Source organism: Dacryopinax primogenitus (genome assembly GCF_000292625.1).
Source record: "Dacryopinax primogenitus strain DJM-731 SS1 chromosome Unknown DACRYscaffold_11, whole genome shotgun sequence".
NCBI lineage: Eukaryota > Fungi > Basidiomycota > Dacrymycetes > Dacrymycetales > Dacrymycetaceae > Dacryopinax > Dacryopinax primogenitus.
This window is the reverse complement of record NW_024467208.1, coordinates 594,616-610,568: the sequence shown is the minus strand read 5'-3', so window position 1 is coordinate 610,568 and position 15,953 is coordinate 594,616. Positions and strand designations below refer to the sequence as shown.

Genomic DNA, 15,953 nt, shown 5'->3' with positions numbered 1-15,953 from the left:
TACCTATACTGTAGATAGGTCTTAGTCATCAGGTCTATTCCACTTCCTTGTTGCCTGCTTAGACTCTTGGCACTCTTAGGTGAGCAGACTTAGTCAGCCTGTGTTGCCCTAACAGGTTCAGCATACCACTTCAATCTTGACCATCACCTTCATTGACACATACAACAAGAAAGACCAACACATGGCACTGGCAAGACAATGTCTTTACTCAAGGCAGACAAAGGATGGGGACTGGGTTTTGCTGAGATGGTGGTGGGTGACAGGAGCAAGGAGGTTGTGCTTGGGGAAGTCCTGGAGCCAAATAGGCATGCCAAGGATGGGGTGAAGGGAAAGGGAAAGATGGTGGAGGAGAACTCCCAGGGTGGGAGTTCTAAGGATCACCTGCCCCATAGGAGCAATGAAAATGAAGCCAATTCTGTGAGCTTGGGGTCAGTGTACTCCCAAGATGATCCCAACAAGGCCTCATCTGCCACTCGCAACAATGCACATCCCAATGACATGGGGACCACTCTGGTGTATCTGCACAATCCCAGGCTCAAGCATTTGATGTATTACGACCTGTACTTGCATGTTCTGGAGGGTGGAGATACAGCTACTGCAATAATGGTGCTGGATGCAATATATGCGCAGGATGCAATGGTGCATGTTTCTGTTCATAATAAGACAATACTTGTCTTGTTGTGTGTTGGACCCAGGCTGATGCTCTGATAGGAACCCATCCCTCCATTTGCTCCCTCATTATTGCCCATCCCTGAAGATGATGATGAGGATGGCACAGTCATTGCCTCCCCCCCTCTACCCCGGGTGCCGATGGCTGAGGAGCTCAAGTCCATGCTCCACAATTGCATGCAGGGCAGTGACGTAGCCTGTCAGGCTGTCAATGAGGAGTATCATCATGTGGGTCAAGCACACCCTCAAGAATTGGCCTTCTCATCTAGCTTGGCTAGTGTGGGCTTGACTCCATCCTCAAGGCTGCCACTGGGTCCCAATGCCCATGCTGGCTATGATGGGCTTGCAGATCCCTTTGGGAGGATTGTGCAGATGCTGGGCACCATCAGCACATTCTTCGAGAAGAATGAAGTGGTGTCAGAGTACAAGTGGTGGGCTTGGGCAGGATACCAAGTGGCTGAGGGGATTGGTATGCTCTTGCTGTGGATCCAGCTGGCCATCATCAGTTGCTCAACAGTTATGAGGTACAACCCATGTACCTTCATCATTCTTCTCAGTGAGTGTCTCTGTTCCCCCAGCAGGAGTGCAACTGACATCAGAAAAGTCATGTTTATCTTCTGCAGGGTGAAAGGGATTGCAATTGATGAGGTGCTGTTTGGCATCCTGGAGGACTTGGCGATGAAAGGGAGGATCATGATGGGTCATGAGTAGACAGATACCTTGTGATACATTGTAGATTGTGCCTCATGGTGAATAAACACTTGTTTGACTGCTTGATCTACTTGTGTGAGTGCAATGCACAACAAGACAATACATCTTATATCAATATATGAATGACATGGTATTGCTGGAATACAATGGACATATACATACCCAGTCAAAATATGTGGTGGCCAATCCAGTGTTACCAGTGTTAGCTTTATATAGCTTATTATGATAGTCAAGATGTTGCCTTAATAAAGATGGGTGTGGTATGAATCATATAGTATAAATTACTCATATCATATACTGCCCAGATAAGAAATAGATAAATCAACTTAGATGACCTGCTGAGATGTTGCATAGACTCGTCTGATCTAATCTGGATATACATGGAGTGATGCTATACCAAGCTAATAAGTTAACCTTGGTAAAGCACAGCACAGGACCCTTCACCATGCTGTGAATATCTCCGAAGAGGGGGCACCGGAGGAATTCCCTCATTCCTGAACAGCGCGGCACCCCTCGGTGCGGGGTCCTTCCCCTTTTTGTAATGACATCAAAAATATCTTGTTACTTTTCAATGTAATAATCAACAATTTGCCCACACATATGGAGTCCCTGTCTGCATTGGAACATTGGACTGTGTTATTACTTTTCACTCAAATAATCAACAGCTTATTGATGTCAACACTCGACCTCTGCCCAATTGGGACCCTGACGCGGCCGCGCGCGGCTCAGCGCGGCAATTCCTCCCAGCCCCCCTGCAGGGATGGCGCACTTTCCCAGCTGACCACATAGTGCATACACATTACCCCTTCCCCGGATTGCTGAACAATTAATGCGCCGTAAGACGATACCCACACCGGAGCAGCTCTCCGCATTCCTTACCCGACAACGCGAGCTCCTTGCCGCCGAGCGGGCGGCGGATATAGAACGCACTTCCTTGCTCTTCTCGAAATGCTCACCGAAGCTACTCGAGCAGCGAGGCTTGGCACTGGGCGGACTTGGTGTTGCTGGAGTGGAGCTGGGGCTGGGCGGAAAGAGGTGCGCATCTTGGGACCAGCGAGATGGAAGGTGCTGACGTTATGGTCGGGTTGTGACAGCTTGGTTGAGCTCGAGAGACCGACGGCATATCATACCTCGCCGATATTTTTTTCCCCGCATACATTCAGGTATGTCTCCATGCGCTTTCAGGAGGATCATCCCTCTTAAGTATTACAGACCCGGCGACCTCGCGCGCATCGATCAACACGTTGTCTCCAGCGCACGTAAACCGATCAAAGGAAAGAAAGCAACCAATGGAGAAACAGGAGAAACAGGAAAAGCGGTCGAGGGCGTCGTCTACCGCGTCTCAGACACTAAGATTGTCATTGCCATTGATGGTGATAGAGGCGCACAGGAATCGGAGGATCTGGATCTGCCTGAGAGGTGTAGAGTGTGGGTCTATCATTCGCATCCATGCAAAATATTAATGTATGCGCAGGTTGAAACTGGCGAACACTGTCACATACGACCGGTTCGATAGCTTCATTCCCCTTGTGCTACAATTTCCTGATAAATAACAGGATGGATAAGGCAATAGATGCTCTCGAGCGCCTAGTTCTCCCCGCCTCAGGCTCCTCACCCGCCGTATCCAGACTAGTCGAGATCTTGTTAGGCATCTACCCGCCCTCGCCTCCAGTCCCAGTCACTGATCTGCAATTCATGGACCCCTCCCTAAACCTCAGCCAGAAGAATGCCGTACGTGCAGCATTACAGGCACCAGAAGTGGCGTTGATTCATGGACCTCCCGGAGTGAGTGATCTGCTTGGGAAGCGGATGACTGTTGATTGCGAAGGATTAGTAGACGGGCAAGACGCATACTTTAGTGGAGATCATACGGCAACTTGTGGCTAAAGAACAGAAGGTGCTAGTTTGCGGAGCTAGCAACTTGGCTGTCGGTGAGACGGCTCAAGCAAGTCACAGTTAGGAGTGCCTAACAGGTATTCAGACAACTTACTCGAACGTCTCGTCCCACACGGTATCCCAGTCACACGCCTTGGTCACCCTGCACGTGTGCTCCAGTCCCTCCAGTCCTCGACACTCGACGCCCAGACAGCAGCATCGGACGAGTCCCAGCTCGCAAAAGACGTCAAAGCGGATATTGACAGTGCCATGAGTGCACTGGCTGGAAAGGGGAAGGCGAGGATAAGAGGTGCGGAGAGGAAGAAGATGTGGGACGAGGTGAAGGGCCTGAGGAAGGAGTGGAGAAAGCGAGAGGGAGGAGCTGTCAAGGCTGTTATGGGACGAGCTAAGGTCGTTTTGAGTACGTGTCATGGAGCCGGCAGCAGGCAATTGCAGAACTCGCAGTTCGATGTGGTCATCATTGACGAGGTATGCGAGGTTGATGCTAACTACTAGGACGCTCTTTTCACACTCCTTTAGGCAACGCAGGCTATGGAGGCGGTTTGCTGGATACCAATCCTCAAAGCGAAGAAACTTATTCTAGCGGGTGATCCATTACAACTCCCACCCACAGTTTTATCGCTCGACTCGGAAAACTCGCCGAAGAAAACGACACCCAAGGAAAAGAAAGAAAGCACTGCCAAGACAGAAACACCGAGCGAGCCGTTGGATGAAGTGACACTGCCAGAGTCTGATGATGAAGAACTCGAGGAAGAAAGTGATGACGCCGGTGCCGACAGCGAGGAAAAACCGGCAGCATCGGAACCGTCGCAGCAAGCTGAGCGAAAAGCAGAACCGAGCAGCAAGAAGATCTGTCGGCTCCGCCTTCCGCATTCTCTGGAAGTGACGCTGTTTGATCGGGTGGAGCGAATGTTCCCTCGTGTGAAGAAGATGCTCACGGTCCAGTACCGGTAAGCTGGTTACTCCTGGATCGGCAGCGTATTCTGATCAGAACCGCAGCATGCATGCCATTATCTGTCAATTCCCCTCCACAACATTGTACCGGTCGAAGTTGAAATCTCACGAGTCGGTCGCCGCTCACTTACTTCGCGATCTGCCCACCGTATCGAAGGACGATGAATTTTCAGATGTCGTCACTCCTCCCGTAGTATTCTTCGACACGGCAGGTTGCGAGTTCTTTGAACGTACCGAAGCTGACGGACTCAGTGGGGGCCTGGACGAAGGGAGCAAGTCCAACGAGAACGAGGGTGCTGCGGTGCAGCGGTGGGTGCAGAAGCTCGTCATGGCAGGTGTGGCACCGGGGCAGATAGCAGTCATCACGCCGTGGGTCATCTAACTTCTGATAATCACGGAGCAACTAATCACATTCCGTCCTTTCCGCGTTTTCGCAGATATCAAGCCCAAGTTACCTACCTCACCTCCCTTCTACGGGCCGATATGCCGGACCTAGAAATAGGAACTGTAGATGGTATGCAAGGTCGCGAGAAGGAAGCGGTCGTGCTCAGTCTTGTACGAAGTAACGATAAGCGCGAAGTTGGATTTCTGCGGGAGAAGCGGCGGCTGAACGTGGCCATGACACGGCCGAGACGCCATCTGTGTGTGGTGGGGGATTCGGAGACGGTTAGTCAAGGTGGGACGTATCTGAAGAACTGGATGGCATGGTTGGAGCAGAACGCGGATGTGAGATATGGGGGTGATGAGACATAAGATTGTCATCAACTTTCTGCCTTTGTACGAAGATAGGTCGGTTGGGTGATGAGCCACCCTGCGTTGATGATCGGTGGGAATGATAGCTCCACGAGAATGGAATTACTCCTGCTTTATTCTAGTGGAGTCGTTTACAACTGTTTACAGCCATTCTACAGGCCCTTCCCATAATACTTGGCTGCGCCCACGTTCGACTTCAAGACATGTGGAACAATGTACCATTTATTGTTTCGTCACCTATACTGATAACAATCGGCGGCTCTGTCGATATTGCCGGCAAACATTAATTCATATATGGGATTCTGACCGAGTAAACAAGTCATTTTATTTGGCAGCAGCGGTGGCATTCGCATGCAGTAGGTGTATCGCTTGCCAAATTTCGAACGGTCGCATAAAAAAAGTGAACCGTCCGAACTCAAGGCGCGAGGTCGGTCTGCCAGCCGTTCTTCTGCTCCCCAAGTTGGGTCGCAGGCGAGAGACAGGATCTGAGTAAACCAAAAAGTGCTCCTCACCGTCGTCGTCCAGCTGGCAATTGAAAAGACGAAAGAGAGAGGTGCTTGCCGAGGTTTTACAAGAAACGGAGGTAAATTTTGGAAGGTCCGAAAGGGACGCAAACCGTCATCATCGGCCATCGGCCCTGACAATTGGCGGCGAGTTTGGTGTAAATATGGGAGCATTGGCGCTCGAGTCAGTTATATTGCAACACACCTTATGGTCATGGAATAGAACCGGGTACCTCACTCTCTCTCCTCTCTCATCATTATTATTGCTGGTCGCTTGACTTTGTATATTCTACGTTGCTCTGTAACATGGACAACAAGGCCTTGCATAGTGGCTGGGAGGAGGCGCAGATTGAGAAAGTACGACACCGGAGCTGGGTATACCGACTACTCCTGAGCGGCATTGAAACCCGAGGTACGTCTCATTATCAAGTTCTCCTGGAAGTGTTAACAACGGAGAGCAGGAACACTGCCTGTTGCATTGGAAGATCGAACAGACCCCCAGTTCAGCAAAGCATTCTTCATCTGGCTGTCGGCAAACAGCAACATCCTCTCCTTCTCTGCTGGTACCCTTGGACCGCTGTTCTACGGACTGGGCCTGCGAGACTCATGCCTTGTCATCTTATTCTTCAACCTGCTATGCGTGAGCTTTCCTGCGTACCTGTGAGCACCCTTCCCACACGCCGCAAGCGACGTATTCACAGAGGCTCAGGGCGACGTTCGGCCCAAAGATGGGAATGCGTCAGATGGTGCATGCACGGTACACCTACGGGTGAGTATATGCGCCTCACGTCAGAGGTCAAGCGATGCTCACATCTTCCCAGCTATTGGCCAATTGCCGTTCCTTGCATTCTCGCATTGGCGTCCATGATGGGGTTCAACATCCTCAGTGCTATCCTCGGTGGTCAAACGCTAGCGAGCGTGTCGGATGGGAGCGTTAGCTGGACAGTGGGGATAGTTATCGTCTCAGTGCTCACACTCGCAGTACGCCCAATCCATTCCGCGGTAAAGACAACAACTCACTCATCGCACAGCTATCCTTCTGCGGGTACAAAGTCCTCCACTTCTATGAGCGGTACGCGTGGATGCCCGTCTGGATCGTATACCTTGTCGTGATCGGTATTGGGGCCAAGTCTATCGCCGCCCCGCCGCCAACAGAGCCCGCCACGGCTGGAGGAGTGCTCACGTTCGGAGCAACAATCGCAGGCTTCGTGATCTCGTTTTGTGGGATGATGAGCGATTATACGGCATACATGAAACCGGAAGTGCCTAGTTGGAAGGTGTTCACTTACACCTATATTGGCCTCTTTCTCCCTATTGCAAGTCTCCTTTTCTATACAATGTGATGAGAAAGTGAAACTGATCCCTTCTGCAGGTCATCATCCAGATCCTCGGTGCGGCATTCGCCATCGGGATGGGCAACGTCCCCGAGTGGCAAGACGCGTACAACACCAACAGTGTAGGAGGGTTACTCGAAGCCGTGCTCCGCCCAGCAGGTAACTTCGGCAAGTTCCTCACAGTGCTCCTCGCCCTGTCCGTCACGGCCAACACCGCCCCGACCATCTACTCGTTCTGCCTCATCTTCCAGGTGTTCATCCCGCCGGCACGCTACGTTCCACGTTACGTCTTCTCCATTTTGGGATTCGCGATGTGAGTTCTCATAGCTCATTGTTTGGATGCCCGGACTCATGTGATGTTAGCATGCTCGCACTAGCGATCGTCGGCGCCCATTCTTTCTACGAGACGCTCTCCAACTTCCTCGGCCTGATCGGCTACTGGTCCGCCTCCTTCTGCAGCGCGATCATCACCGAGCATCTCTTGTTCCGCCACAACGACTTCGCAAACTACGACGCCTCGGTATGGGACACCCCCAGCCGCTTACCAAGTGGTATCCCTGCGCTCGCAGCTGGGATCCTCAGTTTCGCACTGGTGATACCTTCGATGAACGAGGTGTGGTTCATTGGTCCTATTGCGCAGGCCATACCTGGGTATGGGGATATAGGCTTTGAGCTGGCGTTGGTTGTTACCATGCTGTTGTATATTCCCTTCAGGTGGATCGAGATACGCTTTAGGGGACTGCATTAGACTCTGAGAAAACAATTTAGATGGTATCTTTATGATGTAACGAGATTACAAATATCAAGTAGAAATGTGAGAACAAAGGCAAATTATCGATAGTAATTCAAGCAACCACTTCGTGCAGAGCTATTGTAGTTTGTGGTATTACGACCACGCAACCCTGTTTCAGCGGCTGCTCAGCTCTGATGGCCATCTCCTCAGGTGCCAGTTCCTGATGGAGGCCTGGAACGTAGATACGATAGTATTGATCAGATTGCAGTCTGATGGTGCTATTTTTATGCGCGTTGGCGAGCGGGAAGTAGAGTTCACCAACATTGCTTAATTATATATGATATGACGCTGGCTTTTAGCTTGATTAATGGGTTGATAAGTTGGAAGCGACGAGCAGCCTTTCTTGCATATTCACCTCGCTGACTATGCATGTTTAGTCCTCCGCACCTATATTCACGATGATGGACGGCGTATTGTTTAAGCATTGTCTGATAGTTGAGTGAGCTGTCAAGTATCAAGTTATCGATAACACGACGAACATCCCGCTGTTCGTGGAAGTCAATCGTGTTACAATCAGCTCACATCAACAGTTGTGCATCTCCGTAACCGTGTTAAATGCTTAGATGTGAAAAGAGTAAAAAGTCTTGGCTACGGTTCCTTGTGGCTCTCTGCCATTGAGTTGAGGAGACCGAGAATGGCGCGGGTCGTACGGGTCGCGTCCCTCGTTGCCGTGGTCACCCTTCCCGCCGTCTTCTCCGCTCAGGAGAGGTCTCTTCGGTCACCATGCATCAACGGTCCGCCCTATTCTACCGGTTGATGGCTATGACAGACGGCAACGGACAAACCGACAAATCAAACACCTATTTCAACGGTCACCCTTTCATATCTGGGCGCTGGATACCTCCCCCTCGGTCCCTCACCTCTCACCTCTCCCCCGACCGACGTTGAGCGTCGGATTCTCCCTCCTTTGCCTGATATCGCGTATACTCTCGTCTCATTGTCATTCCTCTGGAAAGGATGGCTAAGGAACCTACTGGATTTGAGGGCTGGGTCAAGCGGGAATTCTTGACCCCTTCACGCGCAATCTTCAATTTCCTCTGGTACGGTACCCAGCTCTTCGTCTTCGCTTATGGGTGGTACTCTCAGGTGCGTCCCGTCTCTTTGATCCGTGTTCTATCAGCTGTTAAATCGGTTATAGGAAACGAATGTGCGCCTTGCTGCTCTGAACGGTCTGAAGTGGTCCGTCTGGGTATCTCGCGGTGCCGGCCTGGTGCTGGCTCTGGATGGATTTATGATTCTAGTCCCAAGTACGCGGTCTGCTTCTTCTCCTCGTCTCCTTCATCTAACAGATTGATATAGTGCTTCGCAATATCATCAAGGTTGTCCGACCCAAATTGTCGTGGCTCTTCCCTGCCGACGAGAACATCTGGTTCCACCGTCAAGTAGCATACTCGATGGCGTTCTGGGCAATGGTGCATACAACTGCGCACTACGTCAACTTCATCAACGTCGAGCGCACTCAGGTCCGGCAAGAAGCTGCATGGCAGATTCACTATGAGCAAGCAGGTGGTATCACCGGCCATGTCATGCTCCTCATCATGGTGCTCATGTACACCACTGCGCATCACAAGGTCCGCGCCCAGTGCTTCGAGGTATTCTGGTACACCCACCATCTCGCTTTCTTTTTCATGATCGGCCTGTATTCCCACGCAACTGGCTGCTTCGTACGAGACAGCGTCGATCCAGACTACATCAGCACGTTCCCCTTCTACAGCACCGAGCACTGCCTCGGCTACATGAGCTGGCGGTACACCATCTGGCCCGGTATCCTCTACTTCGGCGAGCGCATGTATCGCGAGTTCCGTGCGCGCCGTGCTACCCAGCTCGATAAGGTCCTCGTCCATCCCTCGGGGGCGATGGAGCTACGCATCATCAAGAAGTCGTTCAAGTACACCGCTGGCCAGTGGCTGTTCATCCAAGTCCCAGAAGTCTCCAGATACCAATGGCATCCATTCACGATCACCTCTGCGCCTGAGGACCCGTACGTCTCCGTGCATATCCGCCAGGTCGGTGACTGGACACAAGCTCTTGGTGAACGGCTCGGTGCCGGGCCGAATGTCGTTGCGCAGATGACGAAGGCTGCCCTGAAGGCGAGCGAGAAGGACGAGAAGATGCAGATGGGCATGCCCACCCGTGGCGACTTCGTCGAAGTGGACGAAACCATGAACAGCCGTGGCCTGCCCGTGGTGCGCATTGATGGTCCATTCGGTGCCCCAGCAGAGGATGTCTTCGAGTCCGAGGTTGCTGTTCTCGTCGGTGCCGGTATTGGTGTTACCCCCTTCGCCAGTATCCTTAAGCATATCTGGTACCGTCAGAGGCGGGGTAACCTGGGTGCCTTGCGCAGGGTCGAGTTCATCTGGGTGTGCAGGGACGCCTCCATCTTCGGTTGGTTCCAGAGTCTGCTGCAGGAGATCGAGGCTGCCCAGACCGACCCCAACTTCCTCCGTATCAACATCTACATCACCCAAAAGGTCTCGGAGGACACGCTTTACAACATCGCCGTCAACGATGCCGGTGCGGCTTACGACCCTCTCACTCTGCTCCGCAGCCGTACTATGTTCGGCAGACCCGACTGGCCCTCTATCTTTTCGAATCTCAGGATGGCTCTCGAGGGCGGGCAGTATCTGCCTGGAAGGGAGTCTACGCTCAAGACCCGGATCGGAACGTACTACTGCGGGGTATGTCGTAACCCGTTTTCGATGAAACTAACTACATTACTAATATTCATCACAGCCTTCTGCCATTGCTAAGGCTCTCAAATCCGCCACTTCGGCCCAGAACACGAAGTCCCTCAAGTTCACTTTTGCTAAGGAGCACTTCTGAGCAACGGCATTTCTGGGAAATGTTCGGTCATTCCAAATGGAGAATCAAGTGTAGCAGTAGCTAGGGTTCCTTCTTCCATTGGTCTGCGCAATGAGACTTGGTTACTGCGCGTTCGCTTACACCTTGGAATTGTGTCTTCTTGCCGCCGAGCCTTACACATGTGTGCGAGAATGTCGCAGGAATCTAGCGCTGGGCATGACAACAGACATGACATTCGGAAACTAGCGAGATGAGGTACCGCAACGCGATCAAGTTAACTGCCTGATCGCGCGAGGGGTATCTAGGGGTTTACTAAAGAACAGTTTCAATCGCAAGCTCACTCATTTGAGACGAGCAGGATTCTCGTCGTGCCATTTCTGGAAAAAGCAAGTATTCCCGCGGCTGCAAAGACGTCAATTAGCGATCTGGGGGTGGATGTGCATACTCACAAGGGGCACAGTTGTCCATTGTGACAGACATGACCTGAGAGTCATTCAGTCGATGCGTGCCGCGACATACGATGTGCTCCGTGCGTACCATTGATGCAAGTCTCTGCGGTATATGGACACATGTCGTGGATCCAATAATCACAGCTGATTCGCTTTGCGAATTTCCTGAGTTCTCCCATGGCATTCTTTGATAGATCTGTGGAGCAAGCTTGATCACCAATATGTTCGGCGGTTTATGGGAAGGGTATACCATAATCATGGCCATACTTGCAGGTATCTTTAGTACACCCCTCACGAAGATAGTGACCATAGCATGGCCTGGGATCGAGATCTTTGATAGTCTGGTATGCAGGTCAGGCATAACTCGGCCCTCTTCAACTCCACCCACATTAATCTGAGCTTTCTTCGAAGCCTTGAATGAGACTACTTGCCACGAAGCTCCGCTACCGTTTGCGGTCTTGGCAGCAGCAGAGAAAGTGGTAGGCCTTGGTGACTTCGTAGGACTGACAGGGGAAACACTTCTGGAGGAGCGATTTGCGTCACCAAGTTTTTGTGCCATGAACAGCCACGGTATCTCGGCCATCCATTCTTCAAACTCCTTCAGTTCTTGTGCCACGCACTCATATCCTGAGCTCTGAGTTAATGGGGAGTACTTGTTGATGAGTTCGAGGCTCGCCTTTCAAAAGTCCAATTCGCGACATCTTGCCGTCGGTCCGCAAAGACCTCAACAGGGTGCCGTAGCCATTATCATGGGAAGCACCAAGAACCACCAGCTTGCACTCGGACAAACTCAGGTGGAAAGCCATAGCATCTTGGGAGAAAATTCAGGTCAATGCTCCTCCGTTTATGCTCAAGGCTAGTACCACGGATTTTGGCATCAGCAGCTTCCTTGCCGTACCCAACATCGATAACAGAAGTGGAAGTATGAGCTGCCTGAAAACCTTTGACTGGTTTCGGTCAATAGACGTCTCGGTATTGTGTGGGGTAGTCTCAACTCTACAAGACGTTTGTTAAAAACGCCTGAAAAAGAGGAATTTTCACTTACAAATGCATCAAATTCATCAGGTGTCACAATCTTGTCCTATCAGCATCGTCAACACAAAATTGACCTCGAAAATCGAACGGAATATCACCTCCATCAACGCTCTTCCAAGACCAAGTTTGTTCAAGTATATGAAAATGCGAACGTGTGGTGTGACCAGAGGGAAACAATGCTTCAAGCCAGTACGCAAGGCTAACGCAGCTTCGTTTCCTAGTGTGCGTTCAGATGAGGCACTGTGGAGTTCACCAGCCTGTGCTGACCTCCTTCGGCACCTTTTTTAAGATAAGCCGCATCGAACTACAGGACGAGCTGTCAGTGTTGGATCCCGTGCTTTGAATTATATGCTTACAATCGAACCATCGCCATCGATCAGAACAACAGAGAAGCTCGAATCTGGTGCACAATCTAGTTCACGGACCCGATCAACGAGAGAATGATTCCATACCTGATGCCTGCGTTGTACTTTGAAGCTTAGCCAGAGAAGCATGCTCCTCTTTTAATTTAGCGAAGTCTGCGGCGAGTTTGTCACGACGGCCTTCGATTACCGATTTGTCCTGCAGCAGAACTGCATTCTGATCTAATAAGCTCCTATAATCGACCTCCAATTTCTTCATTTTTTGAGAGGCTGTCAGTCTGACAACATTATGCTGTGTTGACCCAATTACCCACAGTCCATGCGCCAACGAGGAGATCCTGCGACATCTCTGCTGCGTTCGCCAAAGTCACAGCCAGTTTCGTGAGGGATTTCTCCACGTCGGCATAATTAGTTTCCCAGTCGGCGACGGTGTTGGTCTGAGTAGTCATTCTGTGAGTGGGGAGGCAAGGGGGTCAAGACGATGGTTTATAACCTGTCGTGCACCGGCGTCAAGCACAGATAACGGTTACGGAGGGGCACGACACAAGGCCATGCTTTCGCCAACGAGTCCAGGCCATTGGGAACATTCTCCTCGCTACTGCCGTATATGGCGCATAATCACCACGGGACCGGCGCGGCGATGGTGTTGGTCAGCTGTCTCGCAAGGATATAAAGCCGTACAATTCAAGATCGTTATTGTGTCGCCTTAAAAGGATACTTTTGTTAATATGGACTCGGAGCTGCTCCACAGGGTGTACGTTGAGCGCAGTGCAAGGTCGCCACATGTAGGGAACGAGGCGAACAACAGGCGTCAACGCGCTCCGGTCTCAAGTCCAAACAACAATTACCAGCCGACGATTACGTAAGCATATTCAAAAATATCGTTTTATGCCCAGCCTTTGGGTCCTCATGGCTACCTGGAACGGGCCATCGTCAGCCTACATCGTCTCTGGCAGGATTATTGTGTTTGTTGCCGAAGCCGGTGAGAACCAGTGTGTGATCCGCGAAAGTCAAATTCAAATAGCTCGTTTCGGCGCTGTCTCCAATTCTGACATACTTCATATGGCATTTGGATGAGAATGTCGGTGCAAAGGGCCACGCTCGGAATGATCAACATCAGCCATGGAATTCAGAGTAGCTATAAGACGAAGGCTGTATGTCACTAATTCCTATGCAAGACATAGTAGAAACAGAAGCAAGGAAACTGAGGGCAAGGGGAAGGGGCAAGGAAGACCGAGATGGAGGAATTGATGGTATGGACGTTTGGTATAGGGCGGCGTGACTAGCGTTGAAAAAATCCGGAACAAGCATGAGGTAATTTTGATGTGACTTATGTACGATGGTGGGGATGAGGGCAAAGCAAAAGGGAGGAAGGGGATGGGTGAGATAGTGGTGGTGGAGATCTTGCAGTGAGAAAAACAAGAATGATCTGCATCTAATCGACAGCAGATATTGTGGAGAAAGGCGTTGGGAACTTCCAGTCTTTGGGCAGGATGAGGTACGGTTCCTTTCGCAGCTCGGCGGCGGTGGGTCGGTCTTCGGGATTAATAGCGCAGCACTTCAAACGGAATTCCTCAGCTCCAGGGGTCAGATGGGTGTTCTCGGGTACAGGCGGCGCCGACTTGGTCGTCATGACCTTGTACATGACCTGATAGAGCTCGTCCTGGCTCCACGGGCGCTCGCCAGCCCACATTTCGAGGAAAACGCAGCCAATGGACCAAATGTCGACTTTGGCACCATACCCTTCGCCTTGGCTCATGAACATTTCAGGTGCCATCCAAGGAATCGAACCAGTCATCAGTGTTGCTCCCGCTTGGTTGGCATAGGCGTCCTGGGCACGCTTGGATGTCCCAAAGTCGGAGATCTTACAGTTGCCCTCATGGTCGATCAGGATGTTGTCTGCCTTCAGGTCTCGATGAGTGATTCCCATTGCGTGGAGATAGGCAAGCCCCTCAAGGATCTGGCTGGTTATGTTCTTGATGACATCTTCCCGGAATCGACCGTATCGCCGCAGGGTGTGGCCCACACTGCCTCCAGGAACATACTCCAAGAAGCTAGAAAATAGGTCAGTAAATATTCTGAGAGCACAAGGTGGCGCGTCTTACATATTGAAGAAATCCTCGGTTTCCTCGCAGCCCAGATATTGCACGATATTCGGGTGATCCAAGTCCTTCAGCGTATTGCTCTCGGATTTGATAGCGTCCACCACGAGTTGCTGCCTGTTATCTGCGCGATCCGAGGCAGTCTTCGGCAGCTCGACCTGCTTGATCGCAAGCATTTCACCAGTTGCCAAGTTCATGCCCATGTACACACGCCCATATGTACCCTTGCCAATCAGCTGACCCTTTGTATACCGCACAGTCGGCCGCTGACCAGGTACGGCAGGCGACTCTGGCTCAGAAGGCGTTTGGAGCCCCTGACCAGGAGCGACTTCCTCGATCTTGCTGTTCCAGAGCTTTGTCGTCCTCTTGCGCTTCATGATAGTCTTCTGATCGTCACCGGCCTCCGCATCATGCAGCTGCTTCCGCGCAACATTAGCTACATATCGAATTGATTTCTTATGCTTGGACTTCGGGGTTGCACCCGCGGCAGGGGTCTGGCCAAGAGGTGCGACGTCATCAACAGGGGACTTGCCACCAGCCGAGGCGGTCTCCAGAACAGGTTTGTCAAGATCATGACCCGGGAAGAACTGGTCGAGGTTATCGTACACATCCTCTGGCTGAGGACGCAATTCCCAATCGCCATAGCCCTTGTCGCTGGATGGCTGACCGGCACTTCCGAGAGGAGAGATACCGTGGGATGGGCTTGGTCGCCCGTTCGGCTGGCCGTTGATCTGTTCTGTCTGGATGGGCGGCACCAGCGGTCTTCGGTTTGCCGCGTTTGGAGGAAGAGGCTGAGGTGGTGTGATCCAAAGAGTTCCTCCATCATCATATCCCTCATCCACGTCGTCAATAATAGGCAAATCGATGACCGGCGGTCCTGTCGACCAACTGGTCGCGGGCTGTAGCTGGATGTGTGGGTTTGGTGTGGGTGATGGTGCAGGCGACGAGAGGTGAGACGATGCCTTGATGGTGGAAGCTGCAGATCCATAGCCACTCATCTTCGAGAGCGGCATGAGCGTTCGTGACGCATCATCCTCCGTCTTTGCAGATCCCTGTTTATCATTATCCAAAAACCGCGACCAGGAGATATCTTCCTGCCCGGATGTGCTGGGCAATGGAGCACGCGGGACAGCGCGCTTCGTCCTGACCGGTCTGGAAGGTCCAGGGCGGTCCGTACCGCTCTCCTCGTCCGTTCCGCTCGCGATTGCCGTCGAATCTTCGCTGGGAGTTGCCGGGCCAAGTGAGCTGCCCTGGCTGGGAGAAGTCGGACTATTACTGTCGTCTGTGTCCTTCCCAGAACCGCCGTGGAGATCCGAGTCCCGCTTCCCATGTGGGGCAGTAGGGGTGCGCATCCTCCCTCCACGTACATGCGTAGAACGTAATAAGGTACGTTGGTTTGTCGTGTCACTCGGCGTGTTCAACTCGTTAAACGGTGGGGGTGGCCTGTGTCTCGCTAATGTCGAAGGCGGGGTAGGGATAGCTGACGTAGGTGTAATGCTGTTATCGCTGTAGTTCGTGCCTGCCGATGTTGGGGTAGCGTTCTCGGATGCGATAGTGAGACCATTCCGCCGATTGCGTTCGGGAGAGACG

The 15,953-nt window shown here is 51.8% G+C and overlaps 6 protein-coding genes across 6 annotated transcripts; 4 read left to right on the top strand and 2 right to left on the bottom strand.

Moving 5' to 3' along the window:
- Positions 1 to 198: 198 nt before the first annotated feature.
- Positions 199 to 1,380, top strand: DACRYDRAFT_16413 (uncharacterized protein; the record flags this gene model as incomplete). Its single annotated transcript, XM_040771194.1, has 3 exons — positions 199 to 639; positions 712 to 1,225; positions 1,274 to 1,380. 3 exons carry the CDS (start codon positions 199 to 201, stop codon positions 1,378 to 1,380), a joined length of 1,062 nt encoding a protein of 353 aa, XP_040627955.1.
- Positions 1,381 to 2,209: 829 nt separating this feature from the next.
- On the top strand, positions 2,210 to 4,983 carry DACRYDRAFT_108388 (P-loop containing nucleoside triphosphate hydrolase protein; the record flags this gene model as incomplete). Its single annotated transcript, XM_040768641.1, has 10 exons — positions 2,210 to 2,415; positions 2,475 to 2,543; positions 2,593 to 2,808; positions 2,855 to 2,887; positions 2,937 to 3,165; positions 3,218 to 3,311; positions 3,362 to 3,744; positions 3,796 to 4,226; positions 4,276 to 4,599; positions 4,668 to 4,983. 10 exons carry the CDS (start codon positions 2,210 to 2,212, stop codon positions 4,981 to 4,983), a joined length of 2,301 nt encoding a protein of 766 aa, XP_040627954.1.
- Positions 4,984 to 5,707: 724 nt separating this feature from the next.
- On the top strand, positions 5,708 to 7,662 carry DACRYDRAFT_22861 (cytosine-purine permease). Its single transcript, XM_040772986.1, has 7 exons — positions 5,708 to 5,898; positions 5,948 to 6,146; positions 6,196 to 6,255; positions 6,308 to 6,467; positions 6,518 to 6,802; positions 6,859 to 7,133; positions 7,184 to 7,662. Exons 1-7 carry the CDS (start codon positions 5,793 to 5,795, stop codon positions 7,566 to 7,568), a joined length of 1,470 nt encoding a protein of 489 aa, XP_040627953.1. The 5' UTR covers positions 5,708 to 5,792; the 3' UTR covers positions 7,569 to 7,662.
- A 768-nt stretch (positions 7,663 to 8,430) lies between these two features.
- On the top strand, positions 8,431 to 10,545 carry DACRYDRAFT_22860 (uncharacterized protein). Its single transcript, XM_040772985.1, has 4 exons — positions 8,431 to 8,699; positions 8,752 to 8,860; positions 8,913 to 10,291; positions 10,347 to 10,545. Exons 1-4 carry the CDS (start codon positions 8,571 to 8,573, stop codon positions 10,434 to 10,436), a joined length of 1,707 nt encoding a protein of 568 aa, XP_040627952.1. The 5' UTR covers positions 8,431 to 8,570; the 3' UTR covers positions 10,437 to 10,545.
- A 90-nt stretch (positions 10,546 to 10,635) lies between these two features.
- Positions 10,636 to 12,710, bottom strand: DACRYDRAFT_100580 (uncharacterized protein). Its single transcript, XM_040767468.1, has 13 exons — positions 12,576 to 12,710; positions 12,352 to 12,460; positions 12,256 to 12,299; positions 12,167 to 12,203; positions 11,998 to 12,116; positions 11,910 to 11,945; positions 11,728 to 11,811; positions 11,541 to 11,675; positions 11,253 to 11,491; positions 11,115 to 11,205; positions 10,953 to 11,060; positions 10,865 to 10,898; positions 10,636 to 10,817 (listed from the first exon to the last, which is right to left on the bottom strand). Exons 8-13 carry the CDS (start codon positions 11,668 to 11,670, stop codon positions 10,757 to 10,759), a joined length of 663 nt encoding a protein of 220 aa, XP_040627951.1. The 5' UTR covers positions 11,671 to 11,675; positions 11,728 to 11,811; positions 11,910 to 11,945; positions 11,998 to 12,116; positions 12,167 to 12,203; positions 12,256 to 12,299; positions 12,352 to 12,460; positions 12,576 to 12,710; the 3' UTR covers positions 10,636 to 10,756.
- Positions 12,711 to 13,696: 986 nt separating this feature from the next.
- On the bottom strand, positions 13,697 to 15,361 carry DACRYDRAFT_53321 (Pkinase-domain-containing protein; the record flags this gene model as incomplete). The annotated part of the gene is made up of 2 exons (XM_040775163.1): positions 13,697 to 14,315; positions 14,367 to 15,361. 2 exons carry the CDS (start codon positions 15,359 to 15,361, stop codon positions 13,697 to 13,699), a joined length of 1,614 nt encoding a protein of 537 aa, XP_040627950.1.
- Positions 15,362 to 15,953: the final 592 nt, after the last annotated feature.